Source organism: Triticum aestivum, chromosome 2D, assembly GCF_018294505.1.
Source record: "Triticum aestivum cultivar Chinese Spring chromosome 2D, IWGSC CS RefSeq v2.1, whole genome shotgun sequence".
Taxonomy (NCBI): Eukaryota; Viridiplantae; Streptophyta; class Magnoliopsida; order Poales; family Poaceae; genus Triticum; species Triticum aestivum.
The window spans coordinates 588,734,658-588,760,783 of record NC_057799.1 but is presented as its reverse complement, the minus strand read 5'-3'; the positions used below and the strand labels follow the sequence as shown (position 1 = coordinate 588,760,783).

Below are 26,126 nucleotides of genomic sequence, written 5' to 3'. Positions count from 1 at the left end.
AATCCTGTCCTCCCCTGAGGATAAGATGAGGGGCACATGGTCCGAACCAATCCTGGTTTCTGCAAGGAGCGAGCAGAGTGGAAACACCACTTCCCAGTCTGGAGACATGAAAACCCGATCCAAGACGGATCGCACCGGGGCTAGTTGCTTGTTAGTCCAAGTATACCTTGCCCCAGTTCTGGCCACTTCCCTAAGTGCCATAGATGCAACAGCATTGTTGAACATAGCCACCCTTGGCCAATTGATATTATCGTTGTTTTTGTCTGCTCCTGACCGGATCAGGTTAAAATCACCTCCCACCATTAACGGGAGTTGGGCTACCGAAACCTCCCTCACCTTGGCTTCAAGTTCTCCCAAGAACTCGGCCGAGCGTGAGTGATCTGCTGGTCCATAGACTTGCACGATCACAAGCTCGCGAAGCGACGCTCGCACGCGGATGTTGGCAGCAATGAAAAAGATGCCGACCTCCCAGGTCAGCACCTCGAATGTGGCGCTGCAGAAACCCGAGCAGCATACCACCCGAATGGCCCGTTGCCGGCTTATGGTGCCAAACAAAGCGCTCAAGGGGATCTATGGCTAGGATATCATGGTGTCTAAACTCTGTCTAATCGTTTCCTGGAGACCACGATATCAATGGCTTCTTTCCTAATATATTCTTTAAGTTGGGTGCGCCGACCTGCGTGACCGAAGCCACGGATGTTCCAAAGAAGCGCACGCATCTAGATGACGCGATTGCGCAGGCGCACCCCCCTTGAGGTGATCGCCTTGGCCACACGCCTCACCTTGCCGCAGCGAGGCGAGGAAGGAGCAGCAACCCCTGTTGCTGTCTCCCCTTCGGGCCGGATCGCTAGCGACGTCGAGGGCTCAGCCTCAAGTGCCAGACGATCCGCGTGTTGAGCAGCCGCCGCTGCCAGCGCCGCCTGCGCCATCTCCTTCGCACGCACCAGTGAGATGAGTTCGCTCATCCCTCCCTCACCCATCGGTTCAACCCCACTCTCTCCCAAGACCTCGCTCAAGTGATCATCCGAAAAGGAGTCGAGAATCGTAAAACGAGGCAAGGGATTACCTGAGGTTTCGAGGTTCTTCTGTGCTTGTAGGAGTTGGGCACGTTGGAGTGACGGAAGATTCCCTTTGGCACCCTTGGCCCGAGCGCTGACCCGCACAGGGGCCGCCTGCCCCTCCACCACGGCCTTGGAACGCTTGGCCTTCGGGAAGGACGCCGTCTTGGTCGCCTCCTGAGCGAGCGGGCCGGGGACAGGCACCGCCAGAGCCATCACCGCCTGGCGCGGCGTCGCCGGCGCCCCTAAGAGCTCCGCTGCACGCCCGGCCTCCGCGGTGACCTTGCGAACCGCCACCTTCTTGAGCTGCTTCACCGCGCCAAGCTTGTTGCTGCTGCGGCCGCCTTGGGTCGGGGAACGCGAGGAGAGAGGCAGCGAGTCTACCGACGCCACACCAGGGGTGCGGGCATCGGCCTGCGGCTCCACCATCATGTCCGAAACCACCGCAGCCGCCATCCTCGCCGGAGGGGACGTGACCGACCCCAGGTTGGAGCCGTACTGGTTTGGGATCGAGAGCTCCAACTCCACGGACCCCCCCCCACCAGAGGCTGCTCCATCATAGGCATCTGCACACGGTCCGCCGCCCCTCCTTTGTCGGTGATGCCCAACTTCTCCCACGCCGCCGTATCGATGGAGTCGTCCTCCATACTAGCATCAAGGTCCTTGTCGCCGTCACGCCCCGGCCCATCCGGGTCCTGGCCACGGTTGGGGGGAGGGGGGTTGGGGGAAGGGAGGGCTGGTGCCGCGAGTTGCTCCGGGGGAAGCTCGGGCTCGATGGAGATGTTGAAGCCTTCGCCGTTGAACCAAATCTGGACCTGACCACGGAGCTTGCTTGGATTGCGGCAGGCGAAGCGCATGCGGACCGGCCCCGGACGGGTCAAGGACTCCTCCTCGACCAACAGGGGACGGCCGAGCATAGTGGTAGCCGCCATGAGCCGGTCGGAGCGGCGGTGCTTGGGTGGGACGCCACCCAGCTTGACCCACACCTCCGGCATGGCCAGACCCTTGGGCGCGTCGAGGACCGCATCACGGATGTCCACCATGAGGTTGTTGAGGGAGAGGAAGAGCTTGCCGCTCCGCGTAGCCATCCTGAGCATATGGGATCTGGGAACACCACCAGGAACGCGCCGCCTTGGATAGGAGAAATCTGCCAGTCCCAGGCTCCCTCAAAAAGGTGCGGCAGCTCCACTTCTAGGATCTCTTGCGTGAGCGCACCGGAAGGCATGGAGAGCACCGCCGCGTTGGCCCCCCGCAGAATCTGCGGCTCCTCCGACTTCTCTTCCGGGAACTAGAGGCAGAAGAAGCCCTCGCCAGAGATGGCGTGGCCCATGGTTTGGAGGAGCAGGGGCTTGCCGCGGGTCGGGCACTGCGCCGAAGTGTGCCCCTCCTTGGTGCACACCACACACAGCGGCTTGAAGGTGCAGAGATTCTGGAAGTGGCCCGTGCGTCCACATTTGAAGCACTCCGGGCCGTCGACTTCTTCGATGGGGATCGGCTCCTCCTCCGTGCCCTTGGACGAGCCAGGTGCCTCAGATCTGGGCGGGAGGGGCGGTTTGGGAGCCGCCGCCCCCGCAGGCTTGAACTGCTGTTTCTTCATGAAGGGGTCGCCGACGCGGTCGCCACCCGCAGCGGACTGCTGCCCCTTGCGCTTGAGCTCGAGGCTGCGCTTCTTGTACTCTTCCTTCTTCTTCTTCTTACGTTCCTGCTCCTTGAGCCACCAGGCGGGAGGCGGACCCCATCCGCGCTCATCGTCGGCCGCCCGATGTTGCGATCCCGCGGCGGTTCCATGGGCGGCTTCTCCCCCCGGCGTTCTAGCTTGGATCCCATCGCCACCACTTCCGCGAAAGATCTCACCAGAGGAGGTGGAGAAGGAGAGGGTGAGGGAGTGGGAGAGAGAAAACGAGCGGAGTGGCCGAAGCGCCGCACCTCCGATTTGGAGGCTGGAAACCCTAACGCAGTGTTCAGGGTTCCACGGGGTAACCAGAGCCATTTATATGGCTACGCGGATCGGGAGGGCCTGGGCTGGGCCTCCACCAGTGGGCCAGGCTGTGTCCTGAGGGCGGGCGAGGCTCCCTGCGCCATAGTCTCTACCCGAGGCTGGGCCGCCGCACGCGTTTGTCCCGCACTTGGGCCGCATGCGGCCCGCTGGGCCTGGCCCGCCAACGCCCCGAGCGTGTCGTCCCCAACCCTAGCCTGCGCTCCGCCCGGATCCGCCGCCGCCGCCGTGGCCGCGGGGGCCGCCCGCACCTTGCAGCGCAGCGGCTGCACAGGCTGCAGGAGCAGCCCCGCTGCGGAAGCGTCAGGGCTGCCTCGGCCCTCACCCCGCGGAGATGCGCACGACGCCCTGCCCCCGGGCAGCGCGGCCCGCCTTGGGCCATGGCCTCCGGGCGCAAAAGCGCGCCGGCGCCCGGCCTTGAAGGAGCCCCCGAGCTCCTCCGCGCGCGACACGAAGTCGCCAAAGGAGCAAGGCGCACGGCCGCCCGCCCCTGACCCCGCCTCGCCACTCGGCTCCACCTCCTCTTTGCCGTCAGAAACCTCATCTGCCAGAGCCCAGAAACGACTCCCCGGCCGCTTGGCCGCGCCCTAAGCAGGCACGACCGCCCGCCTGACCGCCGGCGAGACAGCCGCCGACCAGCCTCCCTCCAAGGCCTGAGCACCAGAGCCGCCGGGAGCAAGGCCAGGAGCGAGATCGCCACCGTCAGCGCCTGGGGCGCCCGCAGTCGCCTCCATCCTCGACAGGCTCCTCGTGCCACCATACTACCTTCTTCCTTTGCTCGTCACAAGCAAAGAAGGCCTAATGGACATGATTTACACCCCAGTTTTTATCCTCCTGTTCTTGACTTGCTTCTGCAAATCCGATGATCACCTAACACCCACAAAACCACTCTCCCCCGGCGACAGGCTCATCTCAAGCGGTGGCATCTTCACTCTTGGCTTCTTCTCCCCAGGAAACTCAACTGCAAACTCCTACATCGGCATATGGTACAACAACATCCCGCTGCGAACATATGTGTGGGTCGCAAACCGCGACAGCCCAATCACTAGCAGTTCCTCTGGTAAGTTTGTTCTGACCAACAGCTCTGATCTTGCCTTGTTAGACTCCAAAGGAAGCAGTCTTTGGACAACCACGAACAACATCAGCACCAGCAAAGCCACCGGAACTGCTGCTATACTGCTTGACACCGGGAACCTGGTCATCCGGTTGCCGAACGGCATAGATATATGGCAGAGCTTTTATTACCCAACCGACACCGTCCTCCCCAACATGACTGCACCGTTGAGCAGCAAAAATGAGGGCTACAAGCGCCTTGTCGCTTGGAGGGGCCCTGATGACCCGTCCACAAGCGACTACTCCATGGGAAGTGACTCCAGCTCGGTCCTCCAGGTCTTCATCTGGAATGGGACGAGACCATACTGGCGCAGAGCTGCATGGACTGGTGCGCTTGTCAACGCCGTGTATCGAAGCAACACCGGCACCATCATATTCCAAACAATCGAAAGAAGAGGGGCCGAGTTCTACGTAACTTATACCGTCTCCAATGGCTCACCAAGTATGCGTGTGATGCTGCACTATACGGGCATGGTGAAGTTCATGACATGGAACAGCAAGTCATTGTCTTGATGCACTAGTAGAAAAAAGGTCATTTGTCCCGGTTCTGGAACCGGGATTAAAGGGTCGTTACTAATGCCCTAGGTCTTTAGTCCCGGTTCTTACATGAACCGGTACAGATGGGCCTCCACATGGCCGCTGCGGCGAGTCCAGGCAGGCAGGAGCTGAGGTTTTTGTTTTTTTTCTGAAAGGGGGTGGTTTAGGGGGTAATTTAGGGTGTGTTAGCTAGCTAATAGAGAGAAGTGTCTTCTCTTATCTTCGTGCTTGGTTTACCAACGCTACTGCTATGCCTAAACATGACTTAGATTAAAGTGAAGGCAACATGTGGTGCATGTCGAAAGTAATACTAATCCTAACTTGATCAAGTTTGGATTAGTACTACTTTCGACATGCACCACACATGCATGTTGCCTTCACTTCAATCCAATCCATGTTCATTTCACTCACTGATATATAATAACTCTTCATACTCGCATCATGCATCATCATAATAATAAGTCCTACTAATCATCATCATACAACTTTCTACTCGTTATTAATAACAAGTCGTACGATCATCATCCTCATAGTCATCGAACCAACCCTACTTAATTGTTCTTAGCACATGATCATCAGTATTAGGTAGGACCTATATACCCTCTTTAAGGTAAAATAGTATAAAACAATATAGACCCTGACTCTCCATTATGGAGAATGGAGATCATCATGTCTCCAATTCTTGCGCTTCGCTTTCTTTTGCTTCCAAGAACCTCCTTACGACTGTTCATACTTTTTTTCCATTCTTTGATTTTCATGTCTCCACTTATTTTAGAAATCTGGTATGGACAGTTGAGATTTGTAGGATGACATGGCTGTATGTTCAAAACATCAAGGCTATCATTCTGATACATCAAATGAGGCACACAAGCCATCGGGATTCTCTTTTGAAAAACATAGTAATAACTTCATAGTTAGCAATGATGTACTAGTTTATAAGTATGCAAGAGATGCACGGACGTTGTAATAGTAAAAAATCTTACTAGGGCATCTCCATGGAAGTTACCGTAGTTCAAACACGTGCACTAGTGGCACGTATTAACCATAATGTTAAGGAGTTTGATTGTAGATATTGTAATTCTCAAGATCAGTACAAAATGCGATCAGATGATTTTTCTCCTGATAAGTTAATTCGGAGCCTTCGGTGTAGTAGATTATGTCTACCATCTTCCGCACATTCTTTGAAGAATGAAAATAAGCTGTCAATGCAAATAAGCTGTCAACTATTTAAATAAACAATATAAATTAGCTAATAACTATGTTTGAGAAACTCACATAGCGGTAGAATTGGAGGCGTATCAACAAGGACCCAATATAATCACGTGGCAGTCATGAGACTTTAGGTTCTGGGACTTTTTCTCTGGTATATTTATTATTCCCTTTATATTCGACGAGAAGCCAGTCGGGACCTTCATACTGAGCAGGCATTCAAAGAAGATTTCCTTCTCTTCTTTGGTAGGAGCGTAGCTGGCAGGACCTTCATACTGCTTTGGAGGCATGCCATCTTTTTCGTGTAAACGTTGCAGGTCCTCCTGTGCCTCAGGTGTATCTTTTGTCTTCCCATACACGCCCAAGAAGCCTAGCAGGTTCACGCAAAGGTTCTTCATCACGTGCATCACGTCGATTGATGAGCAGACCTCTAGGTCTTTCCAGTAGGGTAAGTCCCAAAATATAGATTTCTTCTTCTACATGGGTGCGCGTCCCTCAGCGTCATTCGGAACAGCTAGTCCGCCGGGACCCTTTCCAAAGATTATGTGTAAATCATTGACCATAGCAAGTACGTGATCACCGGTACGCATGGCGGGCATCTTCCGGTGATCTGCCTCGCCTTTGAAATGCTTGCCTTTCTTTCGACATTGATTGTTGGTCGGAAGAAATCGACGATGGCCCAGGTACACATTCTTCCTGCATTTGTCCAGCTATATACTTTCGGTGTCAGCTAAACAGTGCGTGCATGCGTGGTAGCGGGCCAATCGTTGATGGTTACAAACAGCAACGCGTGCAGGTTAAATTCCTTCTGTTTGTGCTCATCTCACACACGTACACCGTTTCCATTCCACAACTGTAAAAATTCTTCAACTAATGGCCTTAGGTACACATCAATGTCGTTGCCGGGTTGCTTAGGGCCTTGGATGAGAACTGGCATCATAATGAACTTCTGCTTCATGCACATCCAAGGAGGAGGGTTATACATACATAGAGTCACGGGCCAGGTGCTATGATTGCTGCTCTGCTCCCCGAAAGGATTAATGCCATCCGCGCTTAAATCAAACCATACGTTCCTTGGGTCACCTGCAAACTCAGCCCAGTACTTTCTCTCGATTTTTCTCCACTGCGACCCGTCAGCGGGTGCTCTCAACTTCCCGTCTTTCTTACGGCCCTCTCTGTGCCATCGCATCGACTTGGCATGCTCTTCGTTTCTGAACAGACGTTTCAACCGTGGTATTATAGGAGCATACCACATCACCTTCGCAGCAACCCTCTTCCTGGGGGGCTCGCCGTCAACATCACCAGGGTCATCTCGTCTGATCTTATACCGCAATGCACCGCATACTGGGCATGCGTTCAAATCCTCGTACGCACCGCGGTAGAGGATGCAGTCATTAGGGCATGCATGTATCTTCTGCACCTCCAATCCTAGAGGGCATATGACCTTTGCTGCATACGTACTGTCGAGCAATTCGTTATCCTTTGGAAGCTTCTTCAATATTTTCAGTAGCTTCTCAAATCCTTTGTCAGGCACAGCATTCTCTGTCTTCCACTGCAGCAATTCCAGTAGGGTACCGAGCTTTGTGTTGCCATCTTCGCAATTGGGGTACAACCCTTTTTTGTGATCCTCTAACATGCGATCGAACTTCAGCTTCTCCTTTTGACGTTCGCACTATGTCCTTGCATCAACAATGACCCGGCGGGGATCATCATCATCGGGCACATCGTCTGGTTCCTCTTGATCTTCAGCAGCTTCCCCCGTTGCAGCATCACCGTATTTAGGGGGCACATAGTTGTCATCGTCCTCTTCTTCTTAGTTGTCTTCCATCATAACCCCTATTTCTCCGTGCCTCGTCCAAACATTATAGTGTGGCATGAAACCCTTATAAAGCAGGTGGGTGTGAAGGATTTTCTGGTCAGAGTAAGGTTTCATATTCCCACATTTAGGGCATGGACAACACATAAAACCATTCTGCTTGTTTGCCTCAGCCACTTCGAGAAAATTATGCACGCCCTTAATGTACTCCGAGGTGTGTCTGTCACCGTACATCCATTGCCGGTTCATCTGCGTGCATTATATATAATTATGTGTGTCAAAAGTAAGAAAATTAGACAAGTATCTATCTAAAGTAAGAATTTTTTTCTTTCAGAAAGAAGATAAGAACAAGAGGCTCACCACGGTGGTGCCGGCGACGAGATCGGCGCGGGCGATCGACGGCGGTGAAGACAGGGACGGGGCATGACGGACCGCTAAACCTAGACAAATCTCGCGAAAAATGGAGCTCGGAGGTCGAGCTTCGAGAGGAGAAAGCTTAACTAGTGTGGCTCGGGCATTTCATCGAACACCTCATGTGCATAGGAGGTGAGCTAGAGCACCCAAATGCCCTCCTCTTGTCGGCCAGAAAAAACAGAGCACTATGGACTGCTCTGCCGTGGCGAGGGGGTATATATAGCGACCTCATTGGTCCCGGTTCGTGGCTGGGACCGGGACAGAAGGGGGTAGGCCCGGTTCCAGCCACGAACCGGGACCAATGGCTGTGGGCCAGGAGCGAGGCCCATTGGTCCCGGTTTGTGCCAGTAACCGGGACAAATGGGTCCAGACGAACCGGGACCAATGCCCACGAGGCCCCGGCCGGCCCCCTGGGCTCACGAACCGGGACGTATGCCCCCATGGGTCCCGGTTCGTGACTGAACCGGGACTAATGGGCTGGCCAAGCCCCAAGCAAAGCCCTGTTTTCTACTAGTGATGCTTTCGTGGAGCAGCCCAGTTCTAAGTGTGATAGATATGATTCGTGTGGCCCATCTGGCTACTGTGATGGCACGGAAGTGATTCCAACTTGCAAGTGCCTCGATGGGTTTGAGTCTTTTTTTCGATGGGTTTGAGTCTGATGGCCTCAAGTTTTCCCGAGGATGTCAAAGAAAGAAAGAGCTGAAATGTGATGGTGCAGATAGTTTCATAACTTTGCCTGGCATGAAAACGCCTGACGTACATCAGGAATAGAAGCTTCGAGCAATGCATAACAGAATGCAGCAGCAACTGCTCATGCACTGCTTACGCATATGCCAACGTGAGTAGTCTGGACACAATTGGAGATAGTTCGAGGTGCTTGGTTTGGATGGGGGAGCTTGTTAACACTGGGAAGCCTGCTGGTGGTATTACTGAAAATCTTTACCTCCGTATTTCCAGCTCATCCGATATTTGACATTCCTTACCCATCTTAATGCTCTTAATGCTTATGCAGTTAGATTAGTTAGATTGATTGCCTATTGATGTAAGTTTGTATGGTGGCTACTACAATAGCAAGTCACGGTTGCACACTTGCAATTTACTTCAATGGAATTTGAACCTCTATTGTGCAACTGGTGCTCTCCTTTTACAGATCCATGTTGAATATGGTACTATCCGATATGATGATAGAATTTGAATTAATATGTTACCCAGTTCTTGCATATATTATCTGTTTCATTCCTGGCTTGTTCAGTGCTGCCAACTGTATTATCCCCACCTTACATCGAAAGAAGTCCTGTTTTCAGATTCTGCTTCTTTAGGATCATGTCATCAATTGGCATCCAGTTCATCAGAGTTTAGTCGATTTATCGATTTCATATGGTAATAGATAAATCCTATATGCTAGCTTTTTTGGTGTCATCAGATAATTCTACATCAGTACAAAGTAATGATTATTTACCTAGAGTTTGCAGTACATGAGATGTTACAATGTTGCATTATTCACGGTAAATATGACACTTGCAGCAAATGTATGACATTATTCTCTTGGTGGACTATAAATCAGCAATTGATGAGAAAAAGATAGCTAAACTGAAGATTGTACTCCCGATTGTGGCATGTCCGTTGATATTCACATGCATATACCTTGGATGCAAGTCAAGAGGTAGAATAACTTCTCATTAACCCTTTTCTCTCAGAAAGAAATATTAATCAAGGATTCATTTGAGACAATATTATGAAACTATCATGTCAGGTAAAAGTAGCAAAAAAGTTCAAAACAAACATAAGCTAAAACACTTGAATGCTTCTGTTGGCTTTGAAGACATTCTCATTGCAACAAACTATTTCTCTGATCACAACATGCTTGGAAAAGGTGGTTTCGAAAAAGTGTACAAGGTAATAAACATTTTTAACTTTAAAATTTCTGAAAAATAAATATTTTTGGTGCTCTTTGTTAAACTAAAAAATGATGTGCTCATGTAGGGAATGTTGGAAAGTGGCAAGGAAATTGTTGTCAAAAGGCTTAGTATGGGATCTGGGCAAGGGATTGAGGAGTTTAGGACTGAAGTAGTTCTAATTGCCAAATTGCAGCAGAGAAACTTAGTTTAGGCTTCTTGGTTACTGCATTCATGAAGATGAGAAATTACTCATCTACGAATACTTGCATAACAAGAGTTTGGATGCCTTCCTTTTTGGTATGTTCTAACTTATGTGCTTAAAAAAATTACATTGACTAAAGCAAGGGTTTCACTATGGCTCACAATACATCTCATTTTGCATGGATTCTGGAAGATGCTACAAAAAAACCGGTGCTTGATTGGTTGACCCGGTTCATGGTCATTAAAGGGATAGCGAGAGGGCTTCTTTATCTCCTGTAGGATTCAAGGTTAACAATAATTCATCGAGATCTCAAGGCAAGCAGCATCTTGTTGGATGCAAAAATGAGTCCTAAAATATCTGATTTTGGTATGGCAAGGATCTTTGGAGGAAATGAGCAACAAGCAAACACTAAGCATGTTGTTGGGACATAGTGAGTAATATTCATGCACCAGCTATGCTCAGTGTGGTATTTCCTTAAATTATAGCTAATATATTTTCCTTGGAATTGTTCAAATAGTGGTTACATGTCTCCTGAATATGCGATGGAAGGTTACTTTTCTGTCAAGTCTGACACCTACAACTTTGGGGTTCTGCTGTTGGAGATTGTAAGCGGGTTAAGGATTAACTCACCCCATCTCATAATGGACTTTCCAAACCTTATATCTTACATAAGTATCACTGGAACATTATAATTTTCAGCGGTTTAAGCACTCATAATAACTTGACAAGAATTTTTTTATTCTATTGATTCATGCATGGAGCTTATGGGTTGATGGAAATGCAAGTGAATTGGTGGACTCGTCGGTTGTAGAGAGTTGTCCACTTGATGAAGTTTTACGATGTGTTCACATAGGACTCTTATGTGTTCAAGACCATCCAAATGCTAGGCCACTCATGTCATCCATTGTTTCCATGCTAGAGAATGACACAGCCCCGCTTCCGATCCCGGAGAAACCTGCATATTTTACGTTACGGAATCATGAAGCTGAAGACCGGAGAAAATACATGGGAAGATCTGATACTCAGAATGAAATGACCATCACAACACTGGAGGGATGTTAAATGTTTATTAGTTATGTTGTTCCTTGTCCGTAAACTACTAAAAAACCTGCAGTTGAGCGATTCCTACCAATTCATGTTTGCATACAGGCAATAAGTATACTGTTGAATAGATTGTTGTCAACACGCAAGTCGTGTTTGTAAATACAGTCTCCTTGCTCCATGCACTTCATCAGTTTCAGCATTTGTTTTCACCTGGCCAAGTGAAGGAAGCTGCCTGGTCATGCCTGGGTTACAAACTTTTGTGGTTTTAGAAAAGAGGAGGCTTTAAAGATAAAAGTCATAGAACATAAGTATGGTACGGGCTGAAGCAGTAAATAAAAACATGAAAGAAACCAACGCGGTAATGCTCAGGCAATGGCGCGTCCTTCCTCCTTCATAGGGGTCTCCACAGCTGCAAAATGTTGATAATTTTGTATATGCAATCAGCTGGGATGCTTGATGAACAATCCCTCAATCAAAGCTTTGCTCCTAACATTCCGAAGGGCCCAAGTCGTGGCTGCAGAAGCCAATCCCGAAGATAGCATTTACCTGAGAACCCTTAATCTCCTAAATGGAAATCCTGAGAACTCGTGAATAATCGTGTGAAAGTCCTCAAAACAGATGATGCCTATGTGCACGCAAGCATGTCATTAACACAAAGTGCCGTGAGATGGACCGATGGAACAACCGAAGCAAGAGGGCCTCGGCTAGCCACACAACAAGATGGAGTGCGCTGCACACACTTGGGGGCTAGGACAACCTGCGTACAGACGCAGTGCTGGTCACGCATGAACATCAGTAGCAAACTAGCAATCACCAATTAAGTCACTGTCCCCCGACTTAACACGCGGATCTCGCTTCGCTTGCTCAGACACTCAAATGTTCTCCTGCCGTTGCTGACATGACTGCATGGCCACACAGTAAACACATCTCGCTTGCTCAAAGAGACCTTCAAATTAGCACATTGGTCATCAGATCATAAGGTAAAGGTGATGTGCCGTCGACATCAGGTCTCCGGAACTCTACATATGATCGATACTCCAGACAAGCAGAAACAATAGCTCAGGAGGTAGTGCAATTCAAGCAAGATCCCACATGTGTAACCGTGAATGAAAAATGCAGTACATGCTGTTACCTGGTAATATAATTCTTGGTTATCACAATTATTTGTTCCAACTTCTCAAGTTACTATTCCTTTTGGTCTTTGCTTCAAAACAAATGACTAGGAGGGACTTGCAGAAACATGAAAAAGGTCATGCGGGAAGTACCCGCTTGAGGAGGTATCTCTATTCCAGGGCAAGAAAATGACAGGACAAGTTTTGTACCATGGAAGGCCAGACCCGTAGGCTTAGACCGGAGAATTGATGCTTCTGCGAAGCCCATTTAATAGTGAAGCTTGATAAAAAGCGTGAACTTTGGATGTCAGCAGTTTCGTCGATGATCACAGCCATGTTCTTGCAAGACCGGATGAAGTCCCGTTTCTCCGGTCTCATAATCAAATCAAAGAATTTCAGAGAGGAGAGATCTTAGCTATGGCAGGAGCTGGAATCAGAAACACATTATTTTTGACAACTTCATCAGCAGGTATGGGTCGTATGCTAATGCACGGTTTGGGAGGAGGAAGCTATATAATATGTGCTATAGGGAGAATATGAAACTGCTTTCACAGGGTGATGCTGACACTGCCATAGGAATCATGATGACTAGAAAGGGTAGTGATCCAGATTTTTTCTTTGAGCACAATGTTGACGTTGAAGGCAGGCTCAAAATCATGTTCTGGTGTGATTCGCAGTCACGTTGGGATTATCTTGACTACAGTGATGCGACCGTCTTCGACAGTACGTACAAGATGAACAGGTATGGAATGCCATTCATTCCTTTTGTGGTATGAACAACCACCGTCGCACTACGGTATTCGGTTGTGTCATTGTTTCAGACGAGACTGAAGATACGTATGCTTGGCTGCTTCAGACGTTCTTGAAAGCTCACTGACAGAAGAAGCCCAAGTTCGTAATTACTGATGGAGATGCAGCGATGATAAGGGCTATCAGGAAGGTGATTCCTAACGCGTGGCATCGTCTATGTGTATGGCATCTCCATCGGTAATTACAGACTTGGGCTTCTCTGGCAATGAGCTTTCAAGAACATCTGAAGTAGCCAATCATACGTACCTTCAGTCTCGTCTGAAACAATGGCGCAACCGAATACCGTAGTGCGATGGTGGTTGTTCAGACCCACAAAAGGGATGAACGGCATTCCATACCTGTTCATCTTGTACGTATTGTCGAAGATGGTCGCATCACCGTAGTAAGATAATCCCGACGTGACTGTGAATCACACAAGAACATGTTTTTGAGCCTACCTTCAACATCAATACTGTGCTCAAAGAAAAAAAATCTAGATCACTGTCCTCATCATGATTCCTATGGCAGTGCAGCATCACCCTGTGCAAACAGTTTCATCTTCTCCCTGTAGCACATATTATACAGCTTCCTCCTCCCAAACCATGCCTTAGCATATGACCCATACTTGTTGATGAAGTTGTCAAAAATAATGCGTTTTCTGATCCCAGCTCCTGCCATAGCTAAGATTTCTACTCTCTGAAATTCTTTGATCGGATTATGAGAGCGGAGAAACGGGACTTCGTCCGATCTTGCAAGAACGTGGCTGTGATCATTGACGAAACTGCTGACATACCAAAGTTCACACTTTTTATCAAGCTTCACTATTAAATGGGCTTCATAGAAGCATTGACTCTCGGGTCTAAGCCTGCGTGTCTGGCCTTCCATGATACAAAATTTGGCCCGTCGTTTTCCTGTCTGAAACAGAGGTACCTCCTCAAGCGGATACTTCCCGCATGACCTTTTCCATGTTTCAGCAAGTCCCTCCTGATGCTGAACCCTCCTCCCGCGTGCATGCGCCTCTGGGTGTGGATGGGAGATGTCAACAGGCTTGCCACCCGAGGTGACTTGCAGCTGGAGGAACAGGTAGAGCAGCCTGCGCACTTGTTCCATTGTCCGGAGCTGGGTGTCGAGGCCGAGCCGATGAGAAGATCGGGCCCCTTGAAGATGCTTGAGTACAAAGTTCTGCTTCACCTTGACAGGGTGATTGACTTCCGTCATGCACTTGTGTCTTGTCCAACGAATAGCAGAAGTGAGCAAAGCAACATCAGCGGCATCCCGTCGGAATCACGTTCCGAGGAGGGGCCACGGGAATGGCGTTACCATTGGACTTTGGGACTAGAGCACGGGACATCTCCAGCGACGCCACCAAGAGCAAGTGCGCATTCTCGGCTTGGCCCTAGGTGAGATGGAGATGGCGGGTCTGGAGGTGGTGGTCACCACCTCGGCGGCGGAGATCATGGCCAATGCTCTGGTGACGGTAGGCCATCCAGGAGGGATGGCAGCCACAGATTCGGAGGTGGAGGTCACAGTGGTGATCGTTATGAAAGCTTCGGCGGCGGCCAAATGATCGATCTGCTTGGCAAGGTTTCTCGGTGGAGACGCTCGCTTGTCCGCTAGCTGCTGCGGCGGGACCTGTGGAAGGTGTGGGCTGCATGCGCTGGTCACCGATGACCAACCAAGAAGTGGAACCTCGTCAGATGCTTTCGGAAGACCCAACTCCTGTTGCTTGCCCCACCAATGATACTGATTTGCAGCGAGCGCTGGAGGCTGGCCAGTACACACAGCGGGAGGCAGTGGTGCAGCGCCAGATGATAGAGACCGCCGTGTTTTCTAGGATGGAGAACCTCGGTGGTCCTAAGGATTCAATCATGTCTCTCCTGGAGATAGATCCCAACGAAGCACACGCGGAAGGACCGGGTTCTGGGCCTTCCAGTCCAATCCCAGTCGTTTTGCCTGATTGGGCCGAGACCATCCCTCTGGCCCATGTATTCCCCGACATGGACGTGCCCACGCCTGGGCTTGTGGCTGGTGCCGATTTGGGTGCGCCAGATCCTATCACCGACTTCCTTTGTGAGCTAGCTTTCCCCACCCATCCGCCGTTTGTGCTTGCCCATGTAAGATTTGTGTGACTATCAGCCCTTGCACACTGCGCCTTTTGATAACATCTCCACTTAATCTCCATTTTGTAAAAGCTTATTTTGAGAATCATCCCATGGGCATTAGTGGTACCCTTGGTTTTTTAATGCATTTATGAGCAACAAATATTATTCCCAAGTCCTATGATTTATGTGACTAGCATGGCTAAGGCTGGTCATAGGGGAGTAACTTAGCTAGTAACGTAACACATCCGAAGACAAGTTTATTTATGTGACAAGTGGTTAATGAGGAGAGAGGTGTTTGCCGTAACATAAGGCAATCCAAGGCAAAATGACTATATCTAAATAAATGAAGACTTGCATGATACCACACATATTTTACTACCCATTATGAAGGTAGTAACATAGACTAGTAACATATGCATGTTACTATTCTAAGTTACTTCCCACTATGACTAGCCAAAGATTACTACTCCCTCCGATCCTTGTACTAAATCAACGACAACTGATATGGATCAGAGGGAGTATTAAACTTGCACCTGTGACACATTTATTTGTGACCATTGGAAGGGGGTGTCAATATCAAGCACATAGGTCATAGCTAAACCCTGGCTAATTTACTTACCATGGCAATAATAATAGTAAACAATACCTTATGCATGAAAAATAATTCTAAGTGTGTATGCAAATATGGGTTCACCATGATCAAAGTAGGTTGCTTGCCTCGCATAGCAAAATCTTCAATGCTTCTGGTCACTACTCGAACACCCTTGAATCTTCCTAAAAATAACATTTCTACATGCAAGAAAAATAAAAATTAGCACAAAATCGATAAACAGTACATGCAAAGGGCTCTAATTTACAAAAGTAGTATCTTTGGAAAGAGGGAAATTTAGATGAATTTAGGAAAAAGAATGAAATGATTTGGAGTTGCAGTTGTTTAAATATGTTTTTTGGAAGTTTCTTGGATTTCAGAAAAAGTTAAATGGGCTAGAACGGGCCTGCCCGATTAAACATAACTGCACCAAGGGGGTCGACAAGACAAATATGCCTTAATTTACACACTGAAGTGGTACATGCTAATTTCAACCTGTCAGTAGGGCCTACTTGTCGACAAGAGAGAAAAGGGAGAGGAGGGCCCACTTGTCGACAAGAGAGAAAAGGGAGAGGATGACAAGTGAGAGCCAGCTGCGGTGTAGATTTGGTGAGAAACTAGAGACGCTAGCTTTTTACTTGGGTTGGATTTGATTTGTGGTGTTCCATACGTACAACAGCACCAACCATGTCAATGATTTATTTTGCTAGAATCTATGTGATCATTTGATTTAGTTGTTTAATAATCCAAAGCTGCCAATGGTTTGTTTCAATGGGTTTATGATGGGTTTAGCAAGTTCATTGTGTGTGCGATGGATTTAGCTCAATGTGTGTAGGCGGTTTGCTCACAGGCAAAGTGTTCGATAAATTGCGTGAATCAAATGTCAATTATAGGGAATTAAAGTTGAAGGCATCTACTAGCTGAGGAAAAGTTCAATCCTTCAAAAAATTTGACTTTTGGGGATAGGGAGAAGGTTTGGGAAATTAAGTTTAGGGTATCCGCTAGAGATTCTCTAAAGAAACAACCAAGAAACTATAACAAGAAATCATATTATTCCAATCCTAAACTTATACATCCAATCAACCAAGAAACTATAACAAGTTTGTGATGCAAACATCCTTATATACCAAAAATTATTCTCCTCTTCTGTAAAAAAGTTACCCCCCCCCCCCCTCCTCCCCAAGTAAATAAGACTATTGTCGATTCCGTTGAGATAAGACGGGCATATCTCTCAGGTGATGAGCTTACTGACACTCGTAAATTCTTTCTAGTTCAGTATGTGAGAACTGAGCTAGTCAGTTATTATACCAAAGCCATAGATGCTACCACTATTATTGGACACAACGTGCAAGCATGGTGCACTGGTCAGATCTTATCAGGTAAGCTACCTTTACCATCTAACCATAACGAATACTCAGTAGTTAGCCATAGCCACGGACAGCGCCATCAGCCTCCCGTGCACATACACAAACACAAAGCAAAGCTCGACGCTTTCACTCGCTGCACACACACACAAACACAAAGCAAAGCTCGATGCTTTCACTCACTGCACTATACTGGGGACAGGCGTAGTTTCTTCGCTAGAGAAGCAACGCATATGGTTCAAACTTTTTCAGACAACTAAAATGCAACATCATATTGTAGTTCCTAACCTCCGAGTGCAAAACTCAAGTCTGCTCTGGCAGGAGTAGGACTAGGATCACCCATAGCCACGATTTAATTTTGTCAGGTTTTTCATTCCATGCACTATGATGAACGCAGACAAAGTTTTTCACTGGAGAAGCATTGTACAGGTTTCAGACTTCCTTAGACAAGTTTGCCTGAATGCAAACGCATCATGTCTGCTCGACTAGGATTACTCGCAGCTAGAATCAAGATTGTGCACGAGTGTTAAATACAAGTGTGCACAACATTAGAAGATTATATTTTGACATATCAAACATTGCAATGCCAGCAGTTTCATGGTCCAGTCCAAGCATCGAGGGAACTTGTTTTTGCTAAAGAAGAGATTGTTTCTTTAACAACCCGTTCCATAACCTGGCTAATTACCTCCGATCTGTCTCAACTAATCACAGGGAAAAAATTGCAAACGAATCTATTAAGGATTTGGCTCAACTTATGACAGGCGCGGAGGAGTGCGGATGAGGGGGAGGGGGAGGGGGAGGGGCTGAGCTTACTTCTGGGCGTAGTGGAGCAGGTAGAGGTAGACGAGCTTCTTCACCTCAAGCGACTACGCCGGCACGTCACGCAATTCAGTCGCCCGAATCCGCGGCGTGAGATGAGATGAGATGAAACGAGAAGAGACAAGGGGGACGCTAGCCGGACCTGCGGGGAGACATGGTCGGCGTAGACGCTTGACGCTATGAACGCGTCGACCTTATCGACGTCGCAGCGGGAGTCGAGGAGCGCCAGGACGGCGGTGCCATCCAGGTCGTCGTACAGGTGCCCATCCGCCGCGCCGCTCGCCCGTATCCCGAACATCCTCGACCCTAATCTAGGCGTACGTGCCCCGGGCCCCGGCTATCCCCGGCAGCGGCGGCGAGGCTGGGGCTGAGCGTCGCGGATCTCGGCAGCCGTCGCCCTTTCGCCCGGTATAAGAGAGAGACGAGGTACACATGGAGCGGGCCGCATACGTTTTTTGTGTTTTGAGCGGGCCGCATAGTGTCTGTGAGAGGGACTGGGCCGTAATTTCTGTGGGCAGGGTCCACATACCGCGAGACACCTCCTCTGTTTATATAGTTTGGGCTGGGTGATAGAGAGAAACGTGACGGGCCGAAAGCCGAACTTTTACCGGTGGAAGTTGATGCGCGGTACCCCTAAAAACAAAAAAGTTGATGCGCGGTGGCCGCCGTCTCGACTGCTGACCCGCCGCCGCCGGCGCCGCTGTCCTGCTCGTGATGCGCGTCTCCTGCGACTCATCTTCCACCACCTCCTCTCCCGAGGCCGGCAATAGCAGGCGACCGGCACCCCATCGCGCCACCGCGGTCACCCTCCCCTGCCGCCTCCAGTTCCGACGGCTCGCCCCGCGTTCAGCGTCCCGGGCGTTCGTCCCACCAGATACCCAGGTTCGATAACTAAGCCAACCTCCAACCCGCCGCGAGCTACCCCGGCGGAGCTCCACCTGATGGTAACTCATTTCTTGTAGCACACCTGTTTTCGTTCTGTCGTGTAGTCTGTACAGTACTTGTGAACCCTTGGTTGTTGCCATCGAACGGCAAGGATGCTGGATGTTGAGATATCAATTCTGGATATTTCTGGCAGTGCATGCGGTGTTAGTTTGCCTGGTTGCCGTGCAAGTCCAGTCCCCGGACCGCCATGGCACATATTTCTTCATGACGACTGTGACCGTTGCCGGCCGATGTCTGCAAACAGGGACAGGTCAGTTTCTCTTTGCCTGATGCAGTCAGGCAACACAGCCAATAATGTAGCCCGTGAGAAGATATTGGCAATTTCTTGATCTTCAGTTCCTCACGGAGACCACCCGCAATGCCTTTCCTATCACATCTAGGACTAGGAGGACTTATTGGATATGAAAACTCATGTTAATGTGACCAGCAGCTACATCAGGAATACCAAATCTCCGAGCCGTGTTCGCCTTTCTACCTTAGTGTGTTTGAACTTTGAACCCTCCAAGCAAACAGTCCCAAGCATCTGCATCCCATCTCCTTGCTTTGCTCTTCACAAGCATATGTAGAAGAAGGCCTTATTAATGGGGATGACTCCCCTCCCAGTTTTTGTCCTCCTGTTATTGATTTGTTTCTGCAAGTCCGATGACCGCCTAACACCGGCAAAGCCACTCTCACCCGGTGACAAGCTCGTCTCAAATGGTGGCATCTTTGCTCTCGGCTTCTTCTCCCTGACAAACTCAACGGCAAACTCATACATCGGCATATGGTACCACCACATCCCCGAGCGAACATACGTGTGGGTCGCAAACCGCGACAACCCAATCGCCAGCAGTTCTCATGGTAAGTTGGTTCTGACCAATGGATCTAACCTTGTCTTGTCAGACTCCAAAGGCCGCACTCTCTGGACAACAACGAACAACATCGCTGCCGATGGCCTCAAAGCTGTTGCTATTTTGCTCGACTCCGGGAACTTGGTCATCAGGTCGCCGAATGGCACAGATATATGGCAGAGCTTCCATCATCCAACCGACACCATGCTCCCGAATATGAGTTTGCCGCTGAAGAACTACACCAACTTCGCCAATCACCTCGTCGCCTGGAGGGGCCCTGATGACCCATCTACGAGTAACTACTCCCTGGGTGGTGACTCGAGCCTCCAGATCTTCGCTTGGAATGGGACAAGACCGTACTGGCGCAGAGCTGCGTTGGATGGTGTATTTGTCTATGCGGTGTATCAGGGCAACTCTGGCCCGATCATGTACCAAAACATTGAAAGCAGAGGGGATGATTTTTACTTGACGTACACTGTCTCCAAAGGCACTCCAAGTATGCGCGTGTTGCTGCACTACACGGGCATGGTGAAGCTCCTGACATGGAACGGAAACTCGTCGTCTTGGGATGTTTTCTCAGAGCACCCCACTCCTAACTGCGACCGCTATGCCTCGTGTGGCCCGTTCGGCTACTGCGATAACACTCAAGCTGTTCCGACATGCAAGTGTCTTGATGGGTTTGAGTCTGATGGTCTCGACTTTTCCGTAGGATGCTGGAGAAAGAAGGAGCTGCATTGTAGTGAAGAAGATAGTTTCGTCACCTTGCCTAACACGAAGACGCCTGACGATTTTTTGTACATTAGGAATAGAAGCTTCGACCAATGCACAGCAGAATGCAGCCGGAACTGCTCATGCACTGCATACGCTTATGCTAACCTGACTAGTATCGGCAGGACTATAGACCAGTCGAGGTGCTTAGTTTGGATGGGGGAGCTTATTGACACCTCGAAGCGTCGTGATGGTCTTGGTGAGAATCTGTACCTAAGGATTCCCAGCTTGGCAGGTATTTGCTTCTTGCCCACCTTATTTCTTAGATGGTGTAATTGGGTGCCCACTGGCCTAAGTTTTATTAAGGTGGTTGTTACTACAATTACAATTATAGGACTAAGGTTGCTGCAAGTTGGCTGCTACAGCTAAAGCACGCCGCAGTTCAGTTACCTTCAATTGAAGCTATGATGTGCATCGAGCATCGTTGAAGTGTTAAGGCAGATCAGGAACTATACTTCTGGATGATAACCATAATAAACCTTAGACTATATATTTTGTTCTTGCATATATTACCAACAATAATCCTGGTCTGTGGGTACTACCACCTGTGTTCTATCCAGCTTGCATCAAAAGCAGTTCTGTTTTCATATTTGACTCCTCCATAATTCTCATTTAGAATCCACTTCGTCAGAGTTTGTCAATTTTACCAGTGGTGTCCGCAGACAATTTCACACAACCTGCTCTCCAGTGCAATGCGGAGCTTGAGCCAAAATCGGGGGGCAAACATAATTGCTTTGGAATGATTTTTAGTGGATAAATAGGCCTAATACTAAGGTATATACACATATTTTCTTATGAGCTGGGGGACCATGGCCCAGGTTGGCCCCCATGAAGCTCCGCCACTGCCCCAGTTCATCCTTTTTTGTTGTATCTTACTCCATTTTGTGAGAGATACAGTATCACACCGAACATCATATATTTAGTTTCTACTCATTCCACTCAACCAGAAGTTGACATGGATATAAATTAAACGTGACATATGCAGAGCATCGCAGATGTCCTAAACTCAACACTAACACACACTTCTTCAGTAGGAATTGTTATCTCATGGTATATATTTTTGCAGTCAGCAAAAAGAAGACTGGCGCGCTGAAGATTGTACTCCCAGTCATTGCAAGCCTACTGATACTTGTGTGCATGTATCTTATCTGGATGCGCAAGTTGAGAGGTTGAACAAGAGTCGATTATGTACCCAATGCATGTCATGTTGATGCAACGGTGTTTAACATAATTGATGTTAATTGCTGACAGGCAGGCGCCAGAACAAGGGACACATGGATTTTGGGATGCAAGGACAACTGAGCAATTCTGATGAAGCGTACAATCAGAATTCAGAATTTCTGCGGATTAGCTTTCCAGACATTGTCGCTGCTACGAATGATTTCTCCGACTCCAATGTGCTTGGAAAAGGTGGCTTCGGCAGAGTATACAAGGTAACATGAATTTCTCTTTGATAACTACAACGGTGGATATTAATCTGAGTTATGCCACCACATAGGGAATACTGGAAGGTGGCGGAGAAGTTGCTGTTAAAAGGCTTACCAAGTGTTCTGACCAAGGAATAGAGCATTTTGTAAATGAAGTAGTTCTTATCGGAAAACTGCAACACAGAAACTTAGTTAGACTTCTTGGTTACTGTATCCATGGAGATGAGAAGCTGCTGATGTACGAGTACTTGCCCAACAAAAGCTTAGACTACTTACTGTTTGGTATGTCCTAATGACCTATAATGATTCTTGAGTTGGAGCATGCCTGATTTTAAAACTAACATAGTTTCACATGCTCTGTTTTCGGCATGAAGATGATGCTATAAAGTCTATGCTTGATTGGCCAACAAGGTTTAGGATAATCAAAGGGATAGCTAGAGGACTATTATACCTCCACGAAGATTCAAGAATGACTATAATCCATAGAGATCTCAAAGCAAGCAACATCTTGTTGGATGCGGATATGAGACCCAAAATATCAGATTTTGGCATGGCAAGGATCTTTGGTGACAACCAGCAACAAGCAAATACTAGACATGTTGTCGGGACATAGTGAGTAACTCCTGCATTAAACTATATTATTTATACAGTATTGTGAATGTTTAATTACCAAAAAGTTTCTTAAGTATTGAACGCCTCAAATCTTCTCAGGTAAGTTTTATTTATATGTGTGAACTCATTTAAGTTTTTCATACTTGTTCCTGAAATTATTTGTATCAAACAGCGGTTACATGTCACCTGAATATGCGATGAAAGGTGTGTTTTCTGTCAAATCTGATGCCTACAGCTATGGTGTTCTGCTACTGGAGGTCGTGAGTGGATTAAAGATCAGCTCACCTCATCATCTTATAATGGATTTTCGAAACCTCATAGATTATGTAAGTGCTATGAAATGCTTTGGAATTGATTATCCCGAAAACAAGCAAATACTCTGAACTTATTATCCTGGACCGTGTTTCAGGCATGGAACTTATTGAAGGACGGAAACACAAGGGATTTCCTGGACACGGTGCTTCTGAAGAGCTGTTCATTGCATGAAGTTTCACTGTGCATCCACGTCGGTCTCTTGTGCGTCCAGGACAGCCCAAGTGCTAGGCCACTGATGTCGCTCGTCGTGTCTATGCTGGACAACGAGGTCATGCCACTTCCAACACCGAAGCAACCTTTATATTTCGTTGGAAAAAAACATGAAGCGGAAGAAGGAAGAGATAACTCGGTTAACACCGCTAGTTTGACGACCTTGGCAGGACGCTAGATGTTCATCAACTTAATCGCCTTTTTGGGGAGAATAAAAGGACACTCCTTTTCCATTTTTCAGCTATTCATTCAGCTTATATGCTACGCCATCCGTCCGGGATTAGTTGACGCTCAAACGGATGTATCTAGACGTACGGAGGGAGTATGTGCCAAAATAAATCTATTTGTAAGACTCTCTGGTTTTCAGTTGCTCTGCAGTTGTGCAGTTGTATACTAGAAACTACCACTATAATTAAAGGTGTGTAGAACTCATTTGATGCTTTTATGCTTTTGATCTTCGGTGGCTCCATGCCTCCATCGGCCCCCTATCTTGATCGATGGTTCCTCGCAGTAGCTGGTTCAATGCTAACTTTTCAGTGTGTGGCTTTCCACAAAAGTGTAGATGAGAAAATTAAAGCTGTGGACTTGCAAAATAATGCATTTTATGACGCATGGCTTGTATACATAGTACAGTGTGGTAATGCCACTAGTGCGAAAATCAAGCAGATGTCTAAAAATGTGTGGCTTGTCTGTATCTAAAAATGGTTGTAAAGAATCTGGAATAACTATGCTGAAAAAGGAAAAGGCGATCTGCAGTTTAGGCTTCGGAATTCTGAAACTCTTCCTTATTTCTGAGCTAATGGATGTGTCATGTATGACTGTCACTCTAGTCTTGGTATTCTCCACATATTAGCAGCTAATGTTATTTTGTTTATGTGTTTATCCAGTTAAATTTGCTATTTGGAGAGCATTTCAACATGTTTGTGTGAGAGACACATGTTCAAGAGGATGGATCTCCTTCAGGATGAACATTCATTTTTAATTTTTTTTAGAGAAAAGGCCCGGCCAAGCCCGAGAAGGGCTTGACCTAACCCGACTTTGAATTAACAAAGCCATCAACCGTCCAGGATACAACGAACAGCAACATACAAACATAACAGAAAAAGAAGAAGAAAATGGGGATGCAACCCCAGACGACAGGTACAAGGTGAGGAAGCTAAGCAAACGACAGGGATGCTCGAAACCGAAGCTACAACACCACAATCTCGCCCATCAGTGCGCCCGAAGCAGAGGAATCGCCGACGCCCCTAACACGATGCACAACAGAGCGCTGCAAAGGGACGGAGTCGCCACCGGAGACACGACCAGAAGGAGAGCATCACAGCCACAGGACGAAGCCAGAGCTCACCAGGAACAGTCCCCAACACCACCAAGGCATTGCAGTCGCCGGAGAGGGGACCCCTATCTCCTCTCACCTAGGCTCGAGGGCGCCGCACCGCCGGACTCACTGGAGCACCTTGGGAGGGCCACAACACCCGGAAGAGACACTGAACTCGACCCAGAGCAACGACGGTGCAGAAAGAAGGGCTGCCACTAGGAACCAGTCGAGCATGCCGCGAGCACCTACCATCTCCATGCCCAAGGCGGCGCCTTCAGGAAGGTGACGATGCCGTAGCGCCATCGCCGCCCAGCCACAAAGGCTAGGGTTTTCACCCGGGCACCGAAGAAGGGGTGAGGCAAGGAAGATGAACCTCGACGTCACCACCAGGGAGGGAATGGCATCCGGGACGCCATCGACGCCGTGACCACCACTGACGGTCAAGGGTTTCCCCTGGACATGCTCCCTGTCGCCACCCACTGGACCAGCCAACAACACTAGTAGGCGCGCACGCCAGAGATCCAGGGGCGGTCAGGGGTTGAGCAACGCGTTCTGGAGTGGAACGTCTCAGATCTGACGGGGGAGCTCGAGGCCTCCCCACGCCACAACCACCGCCCGCCGGGACCTCGCTGGCCGCGCAGCTGAGGGGAACCGGCCGATCTCACCGACGAGCACCTCCCGCCGCCGGGGAAGAGCTGTCCACACCACTCCAAGGTCGCCGCCTCAGATTCGGGCCCTCACCGCCAAAAGGGAGCGGCTGAAGGCCTCGCCGCCACCCTCACTAGCAGCTGCCGGGGGGGCGACCACCTCCAGTAGCGGCGAGGAAGGAGGGAATGGGGTGGCGGCGCGGCGGAACCCTAGGTCGCCCCCGAGTCGCCCTCGGGAGAGGGGGAGGGGGGAGGCCTCAATCATTTTCTTCTGTTTCCTTTCATGAACATTCAATCACTCTTAGAGGATATCTTTTTTTGATAATTTGCACCTTATGATTTTGGAAATTGTTTTCGTGCTCATTTCAGTTAGTTAGCACACAATTCACTCTACAGGAATGATAGAAATTTTATCCGACAACTCAAATAATGGTAATGCTATACCTACATACAAGGAGCTACGTGTTTTACCTAATTAGCAACATAGACAATTTTGATTGGAGATAGGGAAAGACGGGGGCCACCAACGTGAAAATCAGGGGGAGAGAGAGTTGGTTAGGAAGGTAATGTAAAACTTTACGTAAGCGTTCGTAGCTGTAGGATTATTGCTCAAATAATAAGCTCAGATGACCCAAGTTTGTAAAATATCTCTAATCCAGTTTTGTAAAATATCTAGCTGACTCATCAAAAATATTTCTTGTTCCATGGGCAAATATGATAAACTCCTACCCCTTTGTCTCATAATATAAGACGTTTTTGCAAGCTAACAAAAAGGTGAAAAAGGAACATTAACAAAAATAAATAAGACCAAAATAAAAATAAGAAAAGAACAAGTGGCGAATAAGTCAACCCCATAGAGAAGGAGCGGGTCTTTATATGATATCACTTTCTTTGGAGTTTCTCCTTCGTCTTTCTCCGCAGCTCCACCTCCCGTTCCCCACATTGCAATTCCATTCAGCATCCCTTTCTTCCTCCGCACCTCTTTCTTTTCT

The 26,126-nt window shown here is 48.6% G+C and overlaps 1 protein-coding gene and 1 pseudogene across 2 annotated transcripts; both read left to right on the top strand.

Annotated features, from left to right (window-relative positions):
- The first annotated feature begins 3,855 nt into the window (after positions 1 to 3,855).
- Positions 3,856 to 11,305, top strand: LOC123055984 (G-type lectin S-receptor-like serine/threonine-protein kinase At4g27290; annotated as a pseudogene).
- Positions 11,306 to 19,365: 8,060 nt separating this feature from the next.
- LOC123054748 (G-type lectin S-receptor-like serine/threonine-protein kinase B120) lies at positions 19,366 to 23,614 on the top strand. 2 transcript variants are annotated; one of them, XM_044478584.1, is made up of 7 exons: positions 19,366 to 20,840; positions 21,672 to 21,773; positions 21,857 to 22,038; positions 22,104 to 22,314; positions 22,407 to 22,644; positions 22,880 to 22,970; positions 23,054 to 23,614. In XM_044478584.1, exons 1-7 carry the CDS (start codon positions 19,589 to 19,591, stop codon positions 23,345 to 23,347), a joined length of 2,370 nt encoding a protein of 789 aa, XP_044334519.1. In that variant the 5' UTR covers positions 19,366 to 19,588; the 3' UTR covers positions 23,348 to 23,614. The 2 variants fall into 2 exon arrangements, with proteins under 2 accessions (XP_044334519.1, XP_044334518.1); XM_044478583.1 differs by having other exon boundaries at positions 22,817 to 22,970.
- Positions 23,615 to 26,126: the final 2,512 nt, after the last annotated feature.

Bases quoted from the DNA above. Each gene is read 5' to 3' on its own strand.
- LOC123054748 (XM_044478583.1), top strand. From the start codon at position 19,589: ATGGGGATGACTCCCCTCCCAGTTTTTGTCCTCCTGTTATTGATTTGT. The intron at 21,774-21,856 runs GTTGAACAAGAG...AATTGCTGACAG, and splicing joins CTGGATGCGCAAGTTGAGAG to GCAGGCGCCAGAACAAGGGA. The intron at 22,315-22,406 runs GTATGTCCTAAT...TTCGGCATGAAG, and splicing joins CTTAGACTACTTACTGTTTG to ATGATGCTATAAAGTCTATG.